The sequence below is a fragment of the Diuraphis noxia genome, unplaced genomic scaffold, assembly GCF_037042655.1.
Source record: "Diuraphis noxia isolate RWA-SAM2 unplaced genomic scaffold, SU_Dnox_SAM2 contig0003, whole genome shotgun sequence".
NCBI classification, from domain to species: Eukaryota; Metazoa; Arthropoda; class Insecta; order Hemiptera; family Aphididae; genus Diuraphis; species Diuraphis noxia.
The window spans coordinates 6,509,334-6,530,268 of record NW_028301713.1 but is presented as its reverse complement, the minus strand read 5'-3'; the positions used below and the strand labels follow the sequence as shown (position 1 = coordinate 6,530,268).

The 20,935-nt window shown below is 29.5% G+C and overlaps 4 protein-coding genes across 4 annotated transcripts; 2 read left to right on the top strand and 2 right to left on the bottom strand.

Annotated features, from left to right (window-relative positions):
* The first annotated feature begins 3,799 nt into the window (after positions 1-3,799).
* On the top strand, positions 3,800-4,442 carry LOC149056620 (uncharacterized). Its single transcript, XM_089224817.1, has 3 exons — positions 3,800-3,932; positions 4,089-4,264; positions 4,350-4,442. Exons 1-3 carry the CDS (start codon positions 3,800-3,802, stop codon positions 4,440-4,442), a joined length of 402 nt encoding a protein of 133 aa, XP_089080943.1.
* A 2,137-nt stretch (positions 4,443-6,579) lies between these two features.
* Positions 6,580-7,553, bottom strand: LOC149056619 (uncharacterized). The gene has a single exon (XM_089223616.1). The coding sequence runs from the start codon at positions 7,551-7,553 to the stop codon at positions 6,657-6,659; it is 897 nt and encodes a 298-aa protein (XP_089079742.1). The 3' UTR covers positions 6,580-6,656.
* Positions 7,554-10,635: 3,082 nt separating this feature from the next.
* LOC149056618 (uncharacterized) lies at positions 10,636-12,082 on the bottom strand. The gene is made up of 2 exons (XM_089223985.1): positions 11,917-12,082; positions 10,636-11,129 (listed from the first exon to the last, which is right to left on the bottom strand). Exon 2 carries the CDS (start codon positions 11,124-11,126, stop codon positions 10,746-10,748), a length of 381 nt encoding a protein of 126 aa, XP_089080111.1. The 5' UTR covers positions 11,127-11,129; positions 11,917-12,082; the 3' UTR covers positions 10,636-10,745.
* Positions 12,083-12,820: 738 nt separating this feature from the next.
* Positions 12,821-13,721, top strand: LOC149056617 (uncharacterized). Its single transcript, XM_089223590.1, has 4 exons — positions 12,821-12,874; positions 13,056-13,190; positions 13,254-13,450; positions 13,565-13,721. The coding sequence occupies exons 1-4, from the start codon at positions 12,836-12,838 to the stop codon at positions 13,719-13,721; spliced, it is 528 nt and encodes a 175-aa protein (XP_089079716.1). The 5' UTR covers positions 12,821-12,835.
* Positions 13,722-20,935: the final 7,214 nt, after the last annotated feature.

Here is a 20,935-nt window from a genome sequence, read left to right as displayed (position 1 = left end):
ACTGATGAGGCTGTTGCCGAATCATTCTGTTTTGAAGTATCAATAACTATAATGGGTGCGTTCGATAGAAAAGTAGATGGACTCAATATAGGGTTCCGTATACTTTTTTCATAGTACGATTCTTGAAATGATGTATACATATCATATAATAATGTAAAATTATTTTTTGAAAAATCTAAATTCAAATTATCATACGGATATGCAATCGAGTTTAGAAATACTTTAACGTTTCTTAGATTACAATGGTCGAATATACTACAATCTTTTGTTAGTGTATTTTTACGACCTTTTTGTAATCCAATTATAATAAATCGTGGTTTTTCTAATTTTGAAGCGGTTTTCAAGTTCCATACTACTTTTTTAGTAGTTCCGAGTTCAGGATATTCAAAAGTTTCAAAAGATCTGAAAGGGATAAACAAACTTTTTTCTTTTTCTACAAGTTTCAATAACTTTAACCTTTCTTCGTCATCAACAGTAATATGCGGAACCTTCCAGACTATTTTATTTAATACAACTTTACCTGAAGCAGCAACTATATCACTTTTAAGGCTTAACGCATTTAAATCAGTATGACTTCGAGTTAATATTAATTCCAATCTTGAATTTACTAATATTTTTTTATAATCTTCAAACAGACCTAACCAATATTTCAATGGAATGCAAGCACTGAATTCACCTTTATCGTTTGTTATTTGTGATCCATTTTTAAAATTCCAGCCAGAATTTTCGTAACAATTATAGTTATCTGGTGTACAAGATAAGTATCCTTTCAGCGAGCTTGTGATTCCAAGAACACGTGTGCTATCTACTTCTATTCCATTTATTTCTAATCGTATTTGTTCGAAGAGGTATGAATAACCATTATTACACAGTTTCACTTTATCAGGTTCAGATATTGTTCCTTCTAAAAAAATAAAGCTCTCATGTAGATACGGATAAACATCTGTTTGCTGTACTGATATTCGTATTTCATCATTATTATTAAACGATGTTGTGTACGGTGTATATGAATGATATTCAATTTTCGTTATTTTAGAATCCGTCTCGTACCGTGAACTTATATCTAAAATATCACTTTCAGGCATTCTGTTGTAATTGATAACCTAGAGCTTGCAAAATTTTTTTATTTTTCAACGTCAATTTTTTTACTTTATTTGATGTTACCGGTACCACTTTAGCCTTATGACTAGTTGAACTGATCTGAAGTAGCGGATTTATATTGAATTTTAATCCCATATCAAGATCCGTAACGTTTAATATGTAACACGATTGTCAATGCCTCACTAAAATTGTTAATCAATTTATGATCTTGATCAACTAACTGAACGGTTATCGTATCAATATTTGTTTTATTCAATTTGTAATATATTAAATTTGACGGTGACTGTACTACTTTCGATCCTAACGTTTCACTAGGGAAAAACTCATAAATCGAATGACTTTGAAGATGGTTGTTGAATGATCCTTGAGCTATATTACACATTACTTTTATAGAATTAATTGTGTTTAAATTCATAGGTTTTTCCGATCTATGAGTAGATAAGAGTCTTTCATAATCTGGCTTATATTCTCGCTTTTCAAAACCCAATACAGGTGCCATGCTATGCGCAATCTCAAAGTGTAGTATTCCATTACATTTTATATTTGATCTGAAATCGTTAGGATCAACCGAAATGTCACATGTTAACTGAGTTTTGAATTTTTCATTATAAATATTTATTTGTTCCTTAACGTGATGCTTAATATCTTTAATTTCATAACATCCCTCTTCCAGTTTAATATAACACCACATACGATCATTATTATTATTATGATCACCCACTTCTATAGCAAATTTATTATTATCTTTATTGATATTCGGGAATGAATTAAATGTCTGCAAACATAACAAAGCAATTTCTGAGTCTTCGTAAAGGTTTATAGACGGAAAATAATTTGCAGATAATGTGGTTTTGTCCCCGGTTAAACTTAAAGTGACTGACTCGTACATTCTAATATCTGAGATATAAATTTAATAATGAAACTCGTGACGCTTAATATGCAGAGCAACGGTCAATGTCTCATTAAAGTTATCGATCGGATTATTGTTTTGATCAACTAACTGTACAGCTATTGAATTAATGACTGTTTTGTTTAATCTGTAATATATCAAATTTGGTGGCGACTGAACTACTTTCGATCCAGTTCTTCCACTAGGGAAAAACTCATATATTGAATGACTTTGAAGTTGATTGTTGAATGATCCATGTGCTATATTACACATAACTTTTATAGAGTTAATTGTGTTTAAATTAGCAGCTTTTCCCGAACGAAGATCAACATGTAATGGTCCATAGGTTCTCTTTTCAAATCCAAAAACAGATGCTATACTGTTTGGAACATTTAACTTTAGTCTTCCATTGCATTTAATGTATGTTCTAAAATCGACGTGATCAATAGATACGTTGAATGTTAGCTGTGTTCCCCATTCATTATTGAAGTGATATAACTCTTTCTTAATTTTGTTGTTAATATCTTCAATTTCATAACATCCTTCTTCCAAAATACATATAAACGTTTTTTGTTTATGCACATGATTTAATGACGGAATTACATCTATCTCCAGTCGGTTATTAGTTAAATTTATGTTTGGAAATAAATTTCGTGTTTTCAAATATAACAAAGCTATTTCCGAATCCTCGTAAACGTTAAGAGGCGGGAAATAATTCGTGGATAATAAAGTTGTGTTTTCAGTCAAACTTAATGTAACAGATTCATGCATAATAAAAATTCAAGACATAAATGTCCACAGTTGAATGAATTGAAATCTTGATAGTTAGAATAATTATATATTATTTTATACTTTTTAAAATAGTGTTGTAATTCAATTGGTGGAGGTAAATCACCAAAGCTATCAAAATATACTACTTTATCTTTATTTTTATGAAACGCTACCCAATGACTTCCATTACCTGAAGATATATCTAAGTTTAAAATACCACATTCATTTACATACGGTTTTTTAGGTAAGTTATCACGTGAAAACACTCCACGGAAATGATTGATTTTCAACTTTGTTATACATTTTATAATATCTTCTGACGAAAGCGGTCTGTTAGGTAGCGTATTTAACAGTTTTTTTTCCATACCTTGTTTTTGTTTAAATTTAAACCACTACCTTTTTTTCTTTTTGAATTTTGAATTGCATTATACACACTAGCACCTCCAGACATTAAGCTACCAAGTGCTGACAATCCCGCAAATATAGGTATTAAGGTATTAAGGGAATTACACCTCCTGTTTGTCTCGGTGATAAAATCAGTCTTTTGCTACCATTTTTTTTCTTAGACATTCTTTTTTTCTTTACTGCTATCATAAGATTTTTTATTTTTGTAGCACGTTTCTTTTTATAACCCATTCCTATTTTTCTTTTAGCTTTCATCGCGTTTGTTACTGCATACGCTACAATTTTCTCCTTTTTAGGAGTATCTATAGCTTTAAATCTTTCCCAAGCACGATTTTCTAACACTTCATCAGCTTTATGTCTATCGTTTAAATTTTTACTAGATGCATACACAATATCGTGATCACGACAAGCAGTATCCAGTGGATTTATTCCTATGTCACCACGATTTAATCTTTTTTTTAATTTTGTACCTGGCCCACAAAACTGATAACCTGGAACATGGGATTCAAACGGAAGACTATTTATAAGAGAGTTTACAATACCTTTACCAGTCTTTTTCAATTTACACTTTCGAGTTGAACGCATCTTCAATAACTGAATATAAAATAAAAATCTTCGAGTATTTATAAGAAAATGGATTTAATTGAACAGAAAGATAAATTAGAAATAATAAACGTAGATGTACAAATATCGAAAAAACCATCAAGACATGGTTCGTTATTACCTGATACTATACGTGCTATATTAGTTGGTCCTAGTGGATCGGGTAAAACAAATATAATGTACAATCTAATCACACATGAAAACGGGTTAAGATTTGAAAATATTTATTTATACTCTAAAACCTCTAATCAAGAAAAATATGTTTTGTTAAAAAAAATAATGGATGATATACAAGGTGCTAATTTGTTCATATTTACAAACGCAGATAAAGTTATAAAACCTAACTTAACTAAGAAAAATTCTATTATAATTTTTGATGATGTAATATGTGACTCACAGTCTGTTATTAGAGAATACTTTAGCATCTGTAGACATTCAGGTGCTAGCTCCGTATTTTATTTAGCACAAACATATTCTAAAATACCAAAACAGTTGGTAAGAGATAACTCAAACTTTTTAATAATTCTGAAACAAGATGATATGAATTTACGTCATATATTCAATGATCATTCATCGACAGATATGGATTTCTCAGAATTTCGGAAAATTTCTCATTTATGTTGGAATCAAAGTGATTATGGGTTTATGGTTATTGATAAAACTCGAGAAATGAATGAAGGAAGATATAGATGTGGTTTTCATACGTTTATTAAAATAAAATAATTATATATAATATATATATATATATAATGTGACATTGTTATTATCTACATAGTCTTGCCAGTGGTCATACGATACAGTAATATTGAGTTTATTATTTACTATGAACAAAGAAAAAGTTTTGCTGAAAAATTTAATAATATCAAAAAAAAATATTAAACGAAAAATAATGGAAATGAAACGTGGTATTATAGATTCAGATAACTATTTCCGTGAAGCATTTAAACCAATAACTGAACCACTCAGTACAAAAATAGAAAAAAATACATCGTGTAACTTACAACTAGCTGATTATAAAAATGCAGAAACCTCATACACTAGTGGAGAAAATGAAGATGATGAATTAAATTCGACATTTGTAAATTTTTTTGAACGTCCTAAATCACAACGTTATGATAAATCTTATGGTTTACATTATGATAGAACTAGTGATTCTTACAAAATAGGAGATTACTCTGTAACTTTTAGCCATGGTAACTTACAGCTGCTGAATAAATACTATCCATGGACATTAGGACTACAGTCTTTATTATGTGAGAAAGAATCAAAAAATACAACTATACAAGATATGGAATCTTATTACGATATTTTGAAAACTTCTCGAGTTCATTTAAAAGCGGATGGGAAACCAAAAACCTCTAAGTTTCATAAATGGGCGACCGTTGTAAAACCTCTCTACGAAAGAATGAAGAAAAACAGTTAAACGAAGAAATAGTTAAGATTAATAACTCTAGAGCTCCTCGGATAAGCTTTAAACAATTAAACGAACATTTATCTAGTTCGAGTGCTAAACGTAGTAACGTTCATAATAATACAACCATAACAAATGAACCATTTGATTTTAACCCTACAGCAAACAGTTCTATGTCTGTAGATCCTCCAGTTGAAAAGATGTTTAATTTTACTGCATCACCACATGCTAAGAAAGGTTCTGGTTTATATAAAGATGTAATACCTCAAACACAGTTAGTTTATTATGATGATCCAAATGAATTAGTAACTAGATTAAATCTTTTAACATCATCACAAAGAGTTGGTAATACTGGCGTTAGTAATGAAATCATATCTATTTTAGAAGAATTACGTGAGAGGAATTTATAGTATAATGGCAACCTTAGAGGATATAGCTAATGAGCTACATCGACCAGCGAGAAAAATATTTCCTAGACGTAGCGTAGTTACACTGTTTAAAGATGATCTCTGGCAAGCTGATTTAATAGACATGCAGTCACATTCTAGACAAAATAAAGGTTTTAAATTCATTTTAATCATAATTGATACATTTACCAAGTATGTATGGGTAGAAGCATTGAAAAATAAAACAGCGGAGGAATGTACAAAAGCTATGTTTAATGTATTGAAAAAAGCTAATCCAAAATTGTTACAGACAGATAATGGTACAGAATTTTATAATAATCAATTTCAAGATTTAATGAAAAAATATAAAATTAAACATTATAGTTCATTCAGTGTCATTAAGTGTTCAATTTGTGAACGTGTAATACAAACTCTTAAAAATAAAATATATAAACATTTTACTGCAACAGGTACATGGAATTGGTATAATACAATATCAAAAATTATACAAAACTATAATAATACAAAACATAGAACAATTAAATGTACACCAAGTGAAGCTCGAATGGATGCAAACAAAATTAAACTTAACACACATACAAATATCAAAACATTATACAAACCAAAATTTAAAATTAATGACAAAGTAAGAATATCTAAATATAAACATATATTTGATAAGGGATACACACCAAATTGGACGACAGAATTATTTACAATTTCAAAAATTTTACATACAAATCCAGTAACGTATCAATTAAAAGATGAATCGAACAATATAATCTTAGGTGGTTTTTATGAACAAGAAATTAAATTAACTGATTTTCCAAACACCTTTCTTGTTGAACGTGTTATAAAAAAAGTTGGGAATAAAATGTTTGTCAAGTGGTTAGGTTTTGATACAAGTTATAATTCATGGATAACGTTGTCAGATATATTAAAATAAAATTTTATGTTATATTATTTTTTATCTTAGTATTATATTTTACCTTTTCACTGTTTTTCTTTGATAACAATAAAAATTTGTTTATTTACATGAAACATTTAACAATTAAAACATTATATAATACTGATAGATAGCGCTTTTTGTTTATTTCGATTGCGGATATATAAAGTTTTTTAATTTATAGTGGCCATAAGCCAATGTATTAATCCCATCATCCATTATATAACGTTTATCATCGTTAGCACTAAGAACAAGCTTAGTCATAGTTTTCGAATGGACAATATGTTTATTGGATTGAATAAAATTCATTTTTCTATGAGTTTGTTTATCCTCAACAGTTATATGGTTTATAAATGCATTTAATATATCCATGTAATTTTCAAATTTCATGTGATTTTTAATTATATACTTTTTTACACCTTTTGCTTTTTTTTCCACAACACTATGTACAGTTTTATACGCATATAATTTCGGTCTTAATGAGACAAATTCTTTTAGAATTATTCCTTTCATTTCATCCTTAAAATATCCGGGTTGATTTTTATGAGTCTCACTGAAACAATAATGGTCTTTAGGATAATTAGATGTATCAAAATATGGTAGTAAACTATTTTTTAAATCATCGAAAAAATTTGTTGTTTGGATAGCGTATACCAACGAATCAGTATCTGAATACAAAGAACTAATTTTAGCACCATATTTATTTTTCATTACATTATAATGAAAGTCATACATAAATGTTTTTGAAACATCTAAAATTGCGAATCCTACATAAATTGCCTTGTCAAATTTAATGATTTCCTTACGCTGATGAATAGCCATAAGATTCTCAGTGTATATAGTTCTGTCTTTAAAATTAGTTTTAACCATTAATTTCCTAGCTTTTTTTGCTGATGAAACAAGTTTTATAGAAGTTCTTGCGCGAACATTTTCCATACATTTACCGAAAACGCTATTGATTAACAACTTCCAAAAATTTTTTTCAAACTCGTTTTTAGCTTCAACTCTCATAGTTGTACACAATTCAATGTATGATGCCATCCATTTGCTTTGTGAAAAGCTAATAGCTCGATGAATTTTTGTCACTTTAATACCGTTTAAAATCGCCTGTTTTAAGTTTTTATAATGTACTATATAGTTTTTTTTGATGATAATGTAGTAAGCAATTTCTTAGCTTTAGAATTAGGAGGACACTCATTAATGGGTAAAAATGGGAAATCATTATGACTTTTATGTAAATACTTAGGGTACTCGATATCGACTTCTAATATATACCCAACTTCTGAATCATCAGCAATTTTAGTGACATCGATATTGAGATCATTAACCCACTCAAAATCTTTGAAAGGCAATTCTGTTAACATAGATTTACCATACAAATTTACACAGTCAAGATATGTAATCCATGTGATTGGTTCATTCGAATTATAGTCCAGTCCTTCAATATTTGGTATATTTGCTTTAACATATCTTTTAGTTGATTGACAAATGCCCCCCTGGATTGAGTTTTCAAAAAAGAGGAGCATGTTGTAATCCTTTAACCTTTCCAATTTTACCTTAGTGTACTTAAGCATACAATCAAAAGCAAATCCAGGAGCAGTCATGTAATGAGCAGGATCTAATCTGAGAGTAGATAAACATAAGTCTCTAAAATTTTCAAACACGTCAGCCAGTATGGTAACGTCAGTCTTTAAATAAAGATCGCTATACTCACCTAAAGTCTTTATATCGAATGTTCGCCATATATTTTTAGCATGCATTTAATCTTTATCGCTTATTTTTTTGTCTGTCAAAGAGTTATAAAATTCAGACTTTGATGGTAAAAAAGTATCATCTAATTTACTCCAACTATCAACATATTCATAAGGGAAGATTCCTTTTTGAGTGACTTGATCTAATGCTTTCATGGAAAAATTTTTAAGAGTTTCTCTAAACCTCAACTTATCTTCAGATAAATTTAATGCAAGTTTACTTAATGATTCGCTCATGAAACGGAATGTATCGACAAATTTAATACTAAATCTATGTGCGATTTCTTTACTAAAGGATATATATTTTTCTGACGAATTAGGAATAACGTGAATATCTTTATCATTACAACCAAGTTCCCGAATTATGAAATGACTATCGTACGATAAATTATGGAAGAAAATTGGTACGAATGAGGGGTTAATTATTTCAAAATTACATTGAAGACAAAGACATTGTCTATATTTACCAGTAAAATGACAGTGATCTCGAACTTTAATTAAATTATTATTTTTAAAATGTCTCGAACATTTTCCGCAAAACTTAGTATTTTTAAAATTACTTTCTTCTTCTTTAGTTAATTTATTCATCGGTTTATTTGTTTGATAAATTTTATTAATATTATTTCCAATAACAATCATATTTTCCATAAATTTTTTTGCAGCATTTTCACCTCTATAAATTACCACCTTTCTCGGAATTTTGAACTGTTTTACTAGTTCTTTTGATATAACATCATAGTTAACTTTGACATAAAACCCATAGCTCATAATTTCATGTAAATGTGTAGCATAAGTTTTAGATTTTTCGCATCTATTAAATTCACTAGACTTATTTTTAGGAGTTAAAATACATTCAAAATCTGCATAAATAACAATTGGTATTCTCTGTGTATTTTTATAGTTTTTAAAATAAATAAAATCATCATCCCCCTTTTCAAACATTATTGGTCTCCCTAATTGGTTCTTTCTACAATTATGCTGGTGTTCACTCAACCCTTTCTTACCCCAAAGTTTGCTTTTACATGGCTTTTCACTAAAAGTAGTAAAACATCTTTTACAGATAATTAATCTGGAACAGTTTTTAGTTTTCTGACTTCTAATAAATCTTGAAAAATTTTTTATATAACAATAATGTGATGTGTTTTTATTATTAAACAAAAGTAGATCAAAATGTTTTTTTCTTTCAGTATTACAAATATATAGAGGGAAAATGTGTTTTTTATCATTTAAACTATAAATATTAATTGATACATTATTTATACGTTCAAATTTTTTTATCTGACTGATTGGTGTAGGAAAATCTATACATTTAAAATCTAAGCCACTTTTTTTTCTAACATTTCAAAATATTTCTTATTAAAATAAGTTTTATTTGAACGATTATCAAACTTTGATAGTATTGAATATTTAAAACATTTAACATCATTATTTTTTACATTTATGACTGCTCTTTTATCTTTGATATATTCAGGAAGATCTAGATACGTTCCTCCTCTGAGAGGATTTACTATATTAATTCTCAATTGTAATGCATCTATTGTTTTAAGTGACCAGCCAGAAGCTTTTGCTAAAAAATCATCTTCTTCACTTAATAATTTATTGAACATCCCATTCAGTAATTTATTAAAATCAGAGGAATTACATGCAAGTGTATTAGAGGTTTTAAATGCTATATCCTGTACTTCTTGTGTGATAATTCGTTCATATACACTATCTACATATAAATTAAATTTTATAGATGTTTGTAGACATGATTCCTTTAACTTTGAAATTATTTTGTCTAAAGTATAGTTAAAAAAAAGTGTGTAGTCTAAATTAAATTATTCTTAACTATAAAAGTTTTTGAACATTTTTTAAATCTTTCAATTTCAAATATTCCTTCATCAGCATATGTCATTCGCTGACGTTTTGTCACCATTTTTCTTTTCATAATTAAGCTGAAAATAAATTAAATTAAAAAAAAAATATAATAAACAATAATAATATTGTAATCACTTTATTAATATAAATCATACAATATTTAGCAAACCTAAGCAACTAGTTTTAAAAAAAAGAAATTAAAGAACTTAATTATTATTTAATAAATCATATAGGTATGATAAATGCGATATACAACTTTGTTGACATCGATAACCTATATGATTTGATTCGTCATAATCAGCTTTAATTTCCTTTTTTTTTTTAATAAATTTTCCCTAGTCGACTTCAGGTTTGCTTTTCTGATTTTAATATTAATATCGTAAATCATTTTTTTAAATTTTTTCTCTTCTCTTTCACCATATTTCTCATTTTCAGCCTGTCGTCTCAATACTCCATTAATTTCTTTTTCGATGTATGATGTCATGTTTCTGTAAATTATATAGATTTTTGCAAACTATCTGCTAGTAATAAAATATTAAAATAGTAACACACATCATCATTAAATAATAATTGTTTTTATTTTTACAAGCAAAAAAACATAGCTATAAACATAAAATTAAAATCATAATTTCTTAGAAAAGTAAATGTCATGAAATGTTTGAGAACGTATCATCATATCCATACTATATCTTTCTCCATAACAGATTTCCATTTTTCTAACATAATCAATATATTTATTACCATATTTATTAAATATTTCTCTTTTTTTTTCTTTTAAAGAAAACAATTTATCTCTTAATTGATTGATTTCAAATTCATTTGATGATGAACATATCCTGATTAAATAAATGTTATGTTTTATTTCTTTAATTTTTTTATTAATTTCTTTCGTTTCTAATATATTATTTTTATTATCTTCAATATTCCCTAATCTTAATGATTCCATGGTTTGTAAATTATATTGATATTTATTCATAAGTTCATCTTTGTTTTTTGAATCCATTGTCTGTAATATTATTTCAAATTCATTAATGTTAATACACAGTATGTTAAATCGTAGAAACATAGATGGAAAAATCTAATTATAAAATATGTTAAACAACTGTATTGTATATAATTTAATTTTTATCTAAATTAAATGAACTTTATAAAAAGATATAATCATGAAGATTAAAATGCAGGTACACATATTATTATATATTACTTATAACTGTGTATTTGTTGTATACTAAATTTATTTTTTCTCCTGTCTAATATCAAATGAATACATACAATTCGTTATAGATAGCTATATTTTTTATATCTAATAGCAGACAGTCTTATTGAATACTCATTAGAATTAGAATATTATACTACCTATTTCAATTATAAAAACTTAGCTCAAATTGAGATATTTTTATGTAAATATTGAATATTATACTATGATAATATAACATTTTTTTATATTATTGATATCAAATATTATAAAATAATTAATATCGCGTTCGGTGATAATATTAAGCGGTGATAGTGCTAACTGTTCTATGGTGATAGAGACGGTATATATTTTAAGGTTATGTTCATTAATAGTAGATTGCTGATGTGTAATAAAATGTAATTACTATCTAGTGATTACTATCTTATAAATATGATGTTAACATTTTATCATATAAACATAGATAATATTATCATAAAACTATATTATTATAATGATGATGTGTTTAAATCATTGTTATTCAGTTTCTAGTTTTTTTTTTTAAAAAAATAGGAGTAAAGATTAAAAGTTTTAATAAAATAATAAAATAGGTACTTACATAGTTAGTGTTGAAGTATTCTAAGTCTGACTGTTGACTGTTTTCTGAGTCTGGCTGACGGTTGCTATTGCTGTTGAAGATGTTTTTACGTTTTTGATGGTCGGCAACTGTTTTGCTGGAGAGTCGAGGATGGTTGCTGTTCTGATAGCTTCTTGGTCTGTTAGTGCTGCTGGTGAACTGATGATTTTATGTTTAAAAATTCGGTGTTTTATACTAAAGTTTAACCCTCTCTTTGAACGTTGAGTATTAGGTACCTCTCATAATCCTGAGGTGATTGTACATTATATTACTTAATACCATTCTCTTTTGTCCATGTAAGAACATGTTTGTAGTCTTTCATGCAAATTCTTATTACATTATTATATGAGAAGTCTATTTGAATATATACATTCTAATTTATTTTAAATTATATTTGATATTTTAACCAGTTCATATAATGTCATGTTCATATATAATCATTTTTTTTTTTTTTGGAAATGTTTTTTCAGGTCATTGCTATTAACCTTTAACGTTTTTATATCTGAAATCCGGTTCATACTAATTATTTTTTTGATTCTGATAAATGTTAATATTATATATATATATATTATACTATTATTATTGTTCATATTATTAAAAATGTTTGTTGAAAAGTCTTTTGAGGTCATTAACGTTGTTATATCAAATCTGATTTTCAAGGCGGGTGATTATTTTAGATCCTGTTTCTTTAATAATTCATATAATGCCACTTGTGTTCATGTAAAACAAGTTTGTAGAAATGGTTTTCAAGTCATTGCTATTAACATTAGCATTTTACATATAAAATTATTGTGGTAGTGGCTAATATCTGTGTATAAAAAGCCAATGTAAAACCATTAACCTTCATCAGTCTCAAGATTTCAATTCAGTCCTCAACACAGTATACAACGCAGCTCAAAAAATGTCTTATAGAACATCAATTATTTCTTCAGAATCAGAGGTAAGTAAAGTTTTTTTAAAAACCAAATAACAAATTGTAGGTCAGTCGTAACACTACTCAACGTTATGGTTATAATTATTAAGAAACATAAAAAATAAAATATGTTTCTTTTAGATATCGGTTATAAAACCACTTGTACATTTTTTAAATAAAAAAAAAATATTATTTTTATGATCCATAGAATGAACATTTCAGTGAATCCGTTGACTCTAAAGCTAAACCGTTAGCATCAACATCTAAAACAAAAACCACTTTAAAACGTGGTGTTGAGAAGACGAATGAAAAAAAATCTACAAATAAGAAGCAGATGAAAATGGTTAGTTAAATTATTTTTTATTATAAATAAAATATATATATAAATTATATTTTTCATTTATAGAATGCATCATACAGAGACAATGTTGGTGATCGTTTAAGATCAGAAGAATATGATGAGGAAGTTTTCAATTCGCTAACTTTTCGACAAGGTGACGGTTTAATTACGATAAAAACTACATTTGAGGAGAAGCCAATAGATTACTGGGTGATAACACATTATAAATGTTCAAATATTGAAAATGTTCCGGTTAAGGATAGGTAAATAATTTATAATTAATTTACTTTTTTTAAACTATTGTTAATCTTTTTCAATAGGTATTTTTATTATCACTTCATTTCATGATTTAAAAAAATAAATAAATATAATTATAGGTGGAAGTTTAGTGAAGCTGGTGTTAAGTTGTATACAAGCGAAAAGTCAAAAGACCAGACATTGAATGTAAGCTTGAATCAGACCATGCAGTCAATATTTGACACGATGCTACAAGACCCAGGACGTCGTACAATCAAAAGTAAAATAATAGGCTAATTATTATATGTTTATTTTAAAAATGAGTTTTTTATTGAATAAACAATACAATATATTATATAAATATTTGTTTATTTTATACTATTAAATCCTGAAGTATTAAGCCTGACATTGTATTAAAATGGTATTGTAATATTTCATATAGGAATGATGTGTCATTGTTTTGCAGATGAGTGTAATAACTAAAATCATAGTTTTGTATATACTGGTTTGTGAATTCATTTCTCTGGCAACTGATCAACGGACATCGTTTTTTATTAGATCGTAAGCTGTGTTAAATGTAGCTTGGTAACTTGGTAGACGTTTCTGTTTTTCTGCAATGTAGAGATCTACACAATGTTGAAGCTGTTTAAGTCTACATAAATCTATATGTGATAAAGTGATATAATCATCATTGATTTGTAAAGTAATTGAACTCTGCTTAACATTAGTTGAATATGTAAAGTTATCAGATATTTTTGTTCGTCTACATCTGGTGTGTAAATTATTAGTAATTGAAATGTAATTAGATTCAGACATGAGTGTAAACCATTGTTCTAAGTTTAAAGTAATTATCTTCTTTGATAATTTACATTCTAATAACACAATAATCGAAATTTGTTTATTAATTAATAGTCCAACCGTAACACTCTTCTTACTATAAGGACGAATGTCGAAAGTTGATTTGGATACGATTATAGGTAGAACCATGATGAATAATATTTATAATAATGTTTCAGATACCTACCAATGTAGAAAATCTGGTATAATGTAACTGATGGAACATATACTTTGAACTGAGGTTTTTTTCCTCTGTTAACATATTATATACTAAATCTTTCATAAATGAAGAAAAAAAAAAATGTGAACGTACAGTTCAGTAGATTAGTGCATAGTAAAGAGGGTGGGATATTTATACCTATACTTACTTACCTGAAAACATGACATTATTTTAAATTAAACTTAACGCACTAATCCACTGAGCTATACGTCCACGAGATATTAGATTAAAAACTAACACATATAAGTTGTTTATAATATTTTTTTTATTTATTACAACATATAATGAAAGAACATGATTTAGCAAACGGTGTTGTAGGACCTAGTTTCACAATTACAAATATATTCATTGTTACAATATTTACCTAACACTTTTTGAACAAACTGATTTCCCTTCATTAATAATACATATATACACTTTGGATTATATCTGCAATGTTCAATCCAAACGTCATCTTCTCGTTTCCAATTATGAAGAATAAGTCCACAGCAAAAGCATTCGACGATATCTTCTACTCCTGTATATTTTAACCCACATTCAGCTAGAGCATATTTATTTTGAAAACAATTTAAAGGAAAATGTTCGAAAGATCTTAATCTTGAATAAATTGAAGTATATCCTGGATGGGTTGGAACTGAATTATTTCGTATACGATGAACTAATGATTGAAAATCGCTTGTAAGTTTTGGTAAATTCATTTCTTTAATTAATTTAAATAATAACTTGAAAAAACACAACTCGAATACACGACGGATCAGCAGTAACTAAATGTAAAATTATTAACTTGCAACTAAATAGTAGAAATTAATATATAAATTTTTAAAAACTAGAACAGTGTAACCAACATGATTAAAAACATAAAAACAATCTCCCTGTAATTTTTATAAAAATTAGCGATATTTGATTGAAAAAATTAAAAAAAACGGGGAAAAGCTGGCTGTGAACATACAAATATATACTACTGTCTTGTACGGTCTGCATACTACTGGCTTGCTCCCAGGCACTTCTACAATATCCATCTTGACCAACGAAGTACACCCGAGTTCTTCCAACCCAGCAGCAAAAGAATCCCGATATTCGTCCACTAACTCTTGCAACTTCGCCCTTTCATCGGCCTTTACGTCTTCATCCACATATTTGAACTCGTCCAGACTTAGTGTCGCACGCACAACTTCGGTCTCTGCACTGACCACATGCAGACAGTCAAACTCACTGTCAAGCGTCATGACTGTAGTGTCCGACAGTTTGTTCACGACATTCGCCTCTGTGAGTACCAGCTGTCCTCCAGCCTTATGGTATGCTACTGCGGGCGAGTCCAACCAATTCCTTCCCACGATAATGTCCGGCCTTTGTACGTCATCCGGCACAACCAGAGCCACTACAGATCCGGCGTTGACACCATCAACGACGATCTCGGTTAGTGCTTCACCGACAGTCTCGAGTGCTGGTACCACGGTACTTCCTACACCGTATAGCGGTTTTGCCGACGGATGAACGTTCAGTCCACATTTGATTGCGACTGTCGATTTAAGCAACGTAAAATGACTCCCGGTATCCAACAGTACAATGAATTCGTGCCCGTTCACGACTCCAATCTTTTGATACGGGTGGTGCCCTTCGACACTTTTTTGTTCAACGACAGCGTTAACTTGTTGTAAGTTCGGCAGTTGTTTCTCATATGCCCAACGACACCACAGTTGTAACACGTCATTGGTTTACGCCTCGTAGGGCAATCGCGAGAAAGATGACCAACCTTGTGGCAGTTGAAACAGCTGCCACGTTCGATGTAATCACTCGTTTTATCTTGCTGTCCGGAAGTCTCAAAATTCGTTTTCTGTTCGATAGGTACTGCACGCCTCCATGTCTTCTTATCACTTTGAGTATCGCTCGAGGACTGGTTCCGCGGGCCTGTATTATACTTGATCGTGTCTTTCGCCTTAGTCGGGCGTTCCGCCTTTGCACTGGATCTTCGCAGTGAATCCGTCCTCTCCCAGTCCAGAATGTCTGCCAAAAGGTCATTTTCGTCCATATGCACCTTGCCTAGTGCATACATCGCCAGGTCACGGGAATATAATCCTTGAATAACATGATCGCGCACTTCATCGTACGGCAACGAGAGATCTCGACAAAGTCTTACTTTCGACTGGAAATAATCCATCAAATGCTCGTCCTTCGCTTGGTACCGTCTGCGCAAGGCTTCCCACCTATCCAACATGCGCACGGCACGAATGAACGTCGCATGGAATTGTGTTTTGAAATCTTGCCAGTCTCCGAACGTACGACCTACAAACCAATCTTTTGCCGCACCTTGAACGTTCGCGCGCACGAACTGGAGCCGATACGCAAAAGGCCAACAATTCAGGTTCGCGACGCCCTCAACCAATGTCAGCCAATCGGCTGCAACATGAGTCGTTTCCCGACCACTAAACACACCGACGGTTTTATCTAGGTCCGGTAACACACGGAAGTCTAAAGCGGGTCGACGCGAGCTCGTTTCCGATAATGATCTGTCATCAGATACACTCATATCGATAATCTTAGCGTTCACGTCACTCGTCACAGTCGCTTCAGTGACTCGTTTCCGTAATTCTTCAACGAGAGCAACAAGCTCATTGTATGTCGGCGCCTTTGGCATTTGCGACGCTTGATCATCCATGACAAGCAACGACACTATCAATGACAACAACAATAACAACACCGGCCGCGGTCGTAACGATACCGTCTGGTGATAACGGTAACCGTAATGGTACACACGGGTGCCAACCGTTGCAATTCTAACCTAACTTAACGCGACGACACGACGAATACGACGTACAACGAACGGCGAATAAGCACGTGAACAACGATCATCGACTTAACAATTCCGAATTTTGACACAACACTCGCACTACGTTCTTCAATCCGAATCCCACTTCTGAAATAATGTTAACTATAGGCGCACAGACTAACACGAATTAATTAACAGAACAACTTTATTAACAATATTAACATCAATCTTATTAGTTATCACACTCTGACGGCCGCTCCGGCGCGCACGGTCGACAACCAACAACTAACTACAATACTCTAATACACAATACTCATCGTGCACCCTAGCGGCTTGGATGTTATCAAAACTAATTAATTTTAGTAGAACCATAAATGATAATTTTTTAAGAACAATATTAAACGTAATTTACCAGTAGTTTTGCTTCTTTTTTCTGTGTATCGTACGTTATACTTTTAGCATTAAAGAGATTGGACATATTTTTGTCGTTGTTGTATTTGAAATAAAAAAAAACTATATTATTATTATTATTTCATATTATTTATCGTTTGAGATTTTGTTATTCTGTTGACATTTTTGATTTTTTTATTATTTGTCATCCTTTTATATGATTAAATCGTTACCTTTTGTATTTTTTTAGACAATTTAATAAATAGATAGGTATTAAATTTAAATAATATATTATAAACAGTTACAAAATCATTGAAAGTTTATAATATATAATTATATTAATATTATAACATGATACGTATGTGTAAAAGACAAACCGAAAAATAATAAAAAGGCAATGTTGGCATTCTTATAACAACGGAAAAGCGGTGATGGTCAAAATAAACTGGGCTATTTAGTAATAACTAATAACCCATTTGTCAAGAAATTTAATTTTGCCCGTATCGTATTATACAGTTGCATTTTTCGATTAATATCGAAAAAAAAAATACCATCTGAACGAACTATAGCTTGTACATAACAATAAAATAATAAATACTCGAGTGCTAGTATATAAAAAACAAACAAACATTTTCATTTTTATTTTTTTATACCACCTACCATTTAGTCAAACGTTTGCAACAGGGAAAAAAACGAGTAGCTGGGGAATAGCTCGTATGCCGAAGGCGAGACGTTCAAAAGCGATGTTAACACAAACGATTAAGTACTCGGCAATTCGGAATGTTATTAAAAATATTGTATAATAGGTTTTAAGTATGTTATGTGGTAAAATAATGAAGAAAATAAAACGTTATTCACCGATCATTATAGTTGTTGACAAAACACTTATTTTATGGGTAGGTAGTTATTGTTCTATGGACTAGATATTCAAGTCAAATTTCAAATACCATACATATCCAAAGAGTCCAGTCTAAAATCCTTCGTATCATTTTCAAAAACTCCATTCTATGTTTCAAATAAATCCTACCACTCTGATCTATAGTCACGGAACTAACCAAACTACATTACAAACGCTTCATTTACCGATTATATCGTCAACCCAATCTACTTATTTCTCAACTAACATCCATATCCATACCTGGTAATCTTCAAAAGAAATTCAAAAGTAAATACAGTGGTGTTGTGACTTGCTCACATGAGTATATAATTCATTAGCTTTTGAAAAATGAAAAATGATGTAAATAAATATTTAAAAAAAAATGTAATTGTAAGTGCATATATAATATTAATTATCTATTGATGAAGTACCTCCACTAGGAGGTCTCTTCACTCTGTGTTTCCTGTGTGTATTTAAAAATTATAAATTCAGCTAATTGTTCAACATTTTGTAATAGATTGCCTAGTAAAAAAAAAAATAAAAAAATAAAGACATTCAAGTCATTTTCTAACATGCGCATATCGTATATCGATATAACCTACGTAAATCACTTAATAGTTATTGAATTAAAATCATCATAACGTTTCTTAATTTTTAAATCTAAAATAACGAAAAGAGTATCACTGTTATACTATAATTTATTTGTTGTTTCAAGAAGGACTGTTGTGAAATTTACTATTTTATAATTTTCAACACTAGGCTTAACGTTTTTTATGGCAATGGACAATGGTAACGTTCCCGCTACACTACTCATGAAGTGCCTCAACACTTTTCCCAGCTGCTTCACTCTGTGTCATCTTAATTGGTCACTGTACTTTACCCATTATAATATTGCATCATCAACAAAATATACCGAGAGTAGTTTTGCATACAAATAATTTAATAAATTAATTATTCGGTCACCTCACTACTTAAACAAAAAATGTAATGAACTCTGTTTTAGCGATTTCGAACTTTCTATGTTCCTCTTAAACACTGTTGTCACACTTTAAGTATACCGGCATTATTATTTGTTGTCTCTTCGGATTCCGTAAGGCGTCAAAAAAATAAACGAATAAATCTCGTGTCTGATCATCATAATAATATTATCTACGTGATTTGTTACATAACTCGTTACATTCCGACAGTGGGATAGGCAGAGGGGGTTTTGGATATTTATCCCCCACCCTCTTATCATTAATATTCTGTAAACGTATTATTTCTAGTGTTTGAAGTATGAAATATTTCATGTGAAATATTTCACTACATGGTGAAATATTTCACAAAAACGTGAAACATTGTATTTTTTTTTTTAAACAAATTATAACGATTGTTATTTATCAATTATTAATAGTACAGACAGTACAGTCCATGAGTTCTTGGTATAATCATTGTTATTAATGCAATGAGTGCCGTGGTTGACATATTATACTATTTATACTATATTAGGGTCTTGTTTTCGGCTGTTTATAGCAAAAATTGGTTTTTTCCCTAATAATGGCTTATCGTCGATGACGATGCAAGGATGGTTCTATTATTGTGAATTGTTAGTTATGGTGAATAGACGTCTGACGACAGTAGTGTACTTATAGACATTTAATATTTATCATATAATCTTTTAATTTTTATAATAATTATTAGTGTACGAACGTTTATCGACATAGTACGTGTTGTATTGTATGCCTATGTAGTATAGCATATGTCATCATGGGAAAACATAGTGCAAAAATACATAAAGTGTTTAGAGAATTGAGCGACAAAAAACAAAATAATACTATTAAAAAAACTTGTAATTATTGCAATTGGACCACAGTTAAAAACGCAACTCGTCAATTAAACCACATTTTAAAGTGTAATAAATGCCCAAAAAATATAAAAGACGCCTTTCAATCGGATTCAAGTATGTATAAATATTATTTTTTAAATCTATCAGTTACTGTTACATTTATAATATGGTAACGTTAAAACGTTTTTGAATCCATGAATACCACTTTCTTACTGATAGTTAATAGTTTCAGTGATTTTATTTAATGAAAAAAAATATAATGTTATTAGTGGATTTAAAACCGTTGTAAACTTATAAGTTATAAGTTTATAACGTCACCACTCACCACTCGCCATGTAAAATTGTACAATTGGACATTATAGTGGCTATAGCCTTTAGGTACGGACGGTACGGTGTCTAGATGTCCAGATATATTTTTTTTTTAAATGCATATTATAATTTATATTATATAAAATATATTACCTACATTAATAAATTATTAACCTTTATTTATTTTGAAACTTAACATATTATTGACTTAATATAGTTTTTAATCTTACTTTTCTATAAATCATGTGAGTTTCATGACTAAAAACATAACTTCACTAATAATACA

Excerpts from the sequence above, each read along its gene's own strand:
- LOC149056620 (XM_089224817.1), top strand. The coding sequence starts at position 3,800 with ATGGATTTAATTGAACAGAAAGATAAATTAGAAATAATAAACGTAGAT. Across the intron at positions 3,933-4,088 it reads AGTTGGTCCTAGTGGATCGG|ACGCAGATAAAGTTATAAAA; the intron begins GTAAAACAAATA and ends TCATATTTACAA. Across the intron at positions 4,265-4,349 it reads CTAAAATACCAAAACAGTTG|ATATGGATTTCTCAGAATTT; the intron begins GTAAGAGATAAC and ends ATTCATCGACAG.
- LOC149056619 (XM_089223616.1), bottom strand. The coding sequence starts at position 7,553 with ATGGCATCATACATTGAATTGTGTACAACTATGAGAGTTGAAGCTAAA.
- LOC149056618 (XM_089223985.1), bottom strand. The coding sequence starts at position 11,126 with ATGGATTCAAAAAACAAAGATGAACTTATGAATAAATATCAATATAAT.
- LOC149056617 (XM_089223590.1), top strand. The coding sequence starts at position 12,836 with ATGTCTTATAGAACATCAATTATTTCTTCAGAATCAGAG. Across the intron at positions 12,875-13,055 it reads TTATTTCTTCAGAATCAGAG|AATGAACATTTCAGTGAATC; the intron begins GTAAGTAAAGTT and ends TATGATCCATAG. Across the intron at positions 13,191-13,253 it reads ATAAGAAGCAGATGAAAATG|AATGCATCATACAGAGACAA; the intron begins GTTAGTTAAATT and ends TTTCATTTATAG.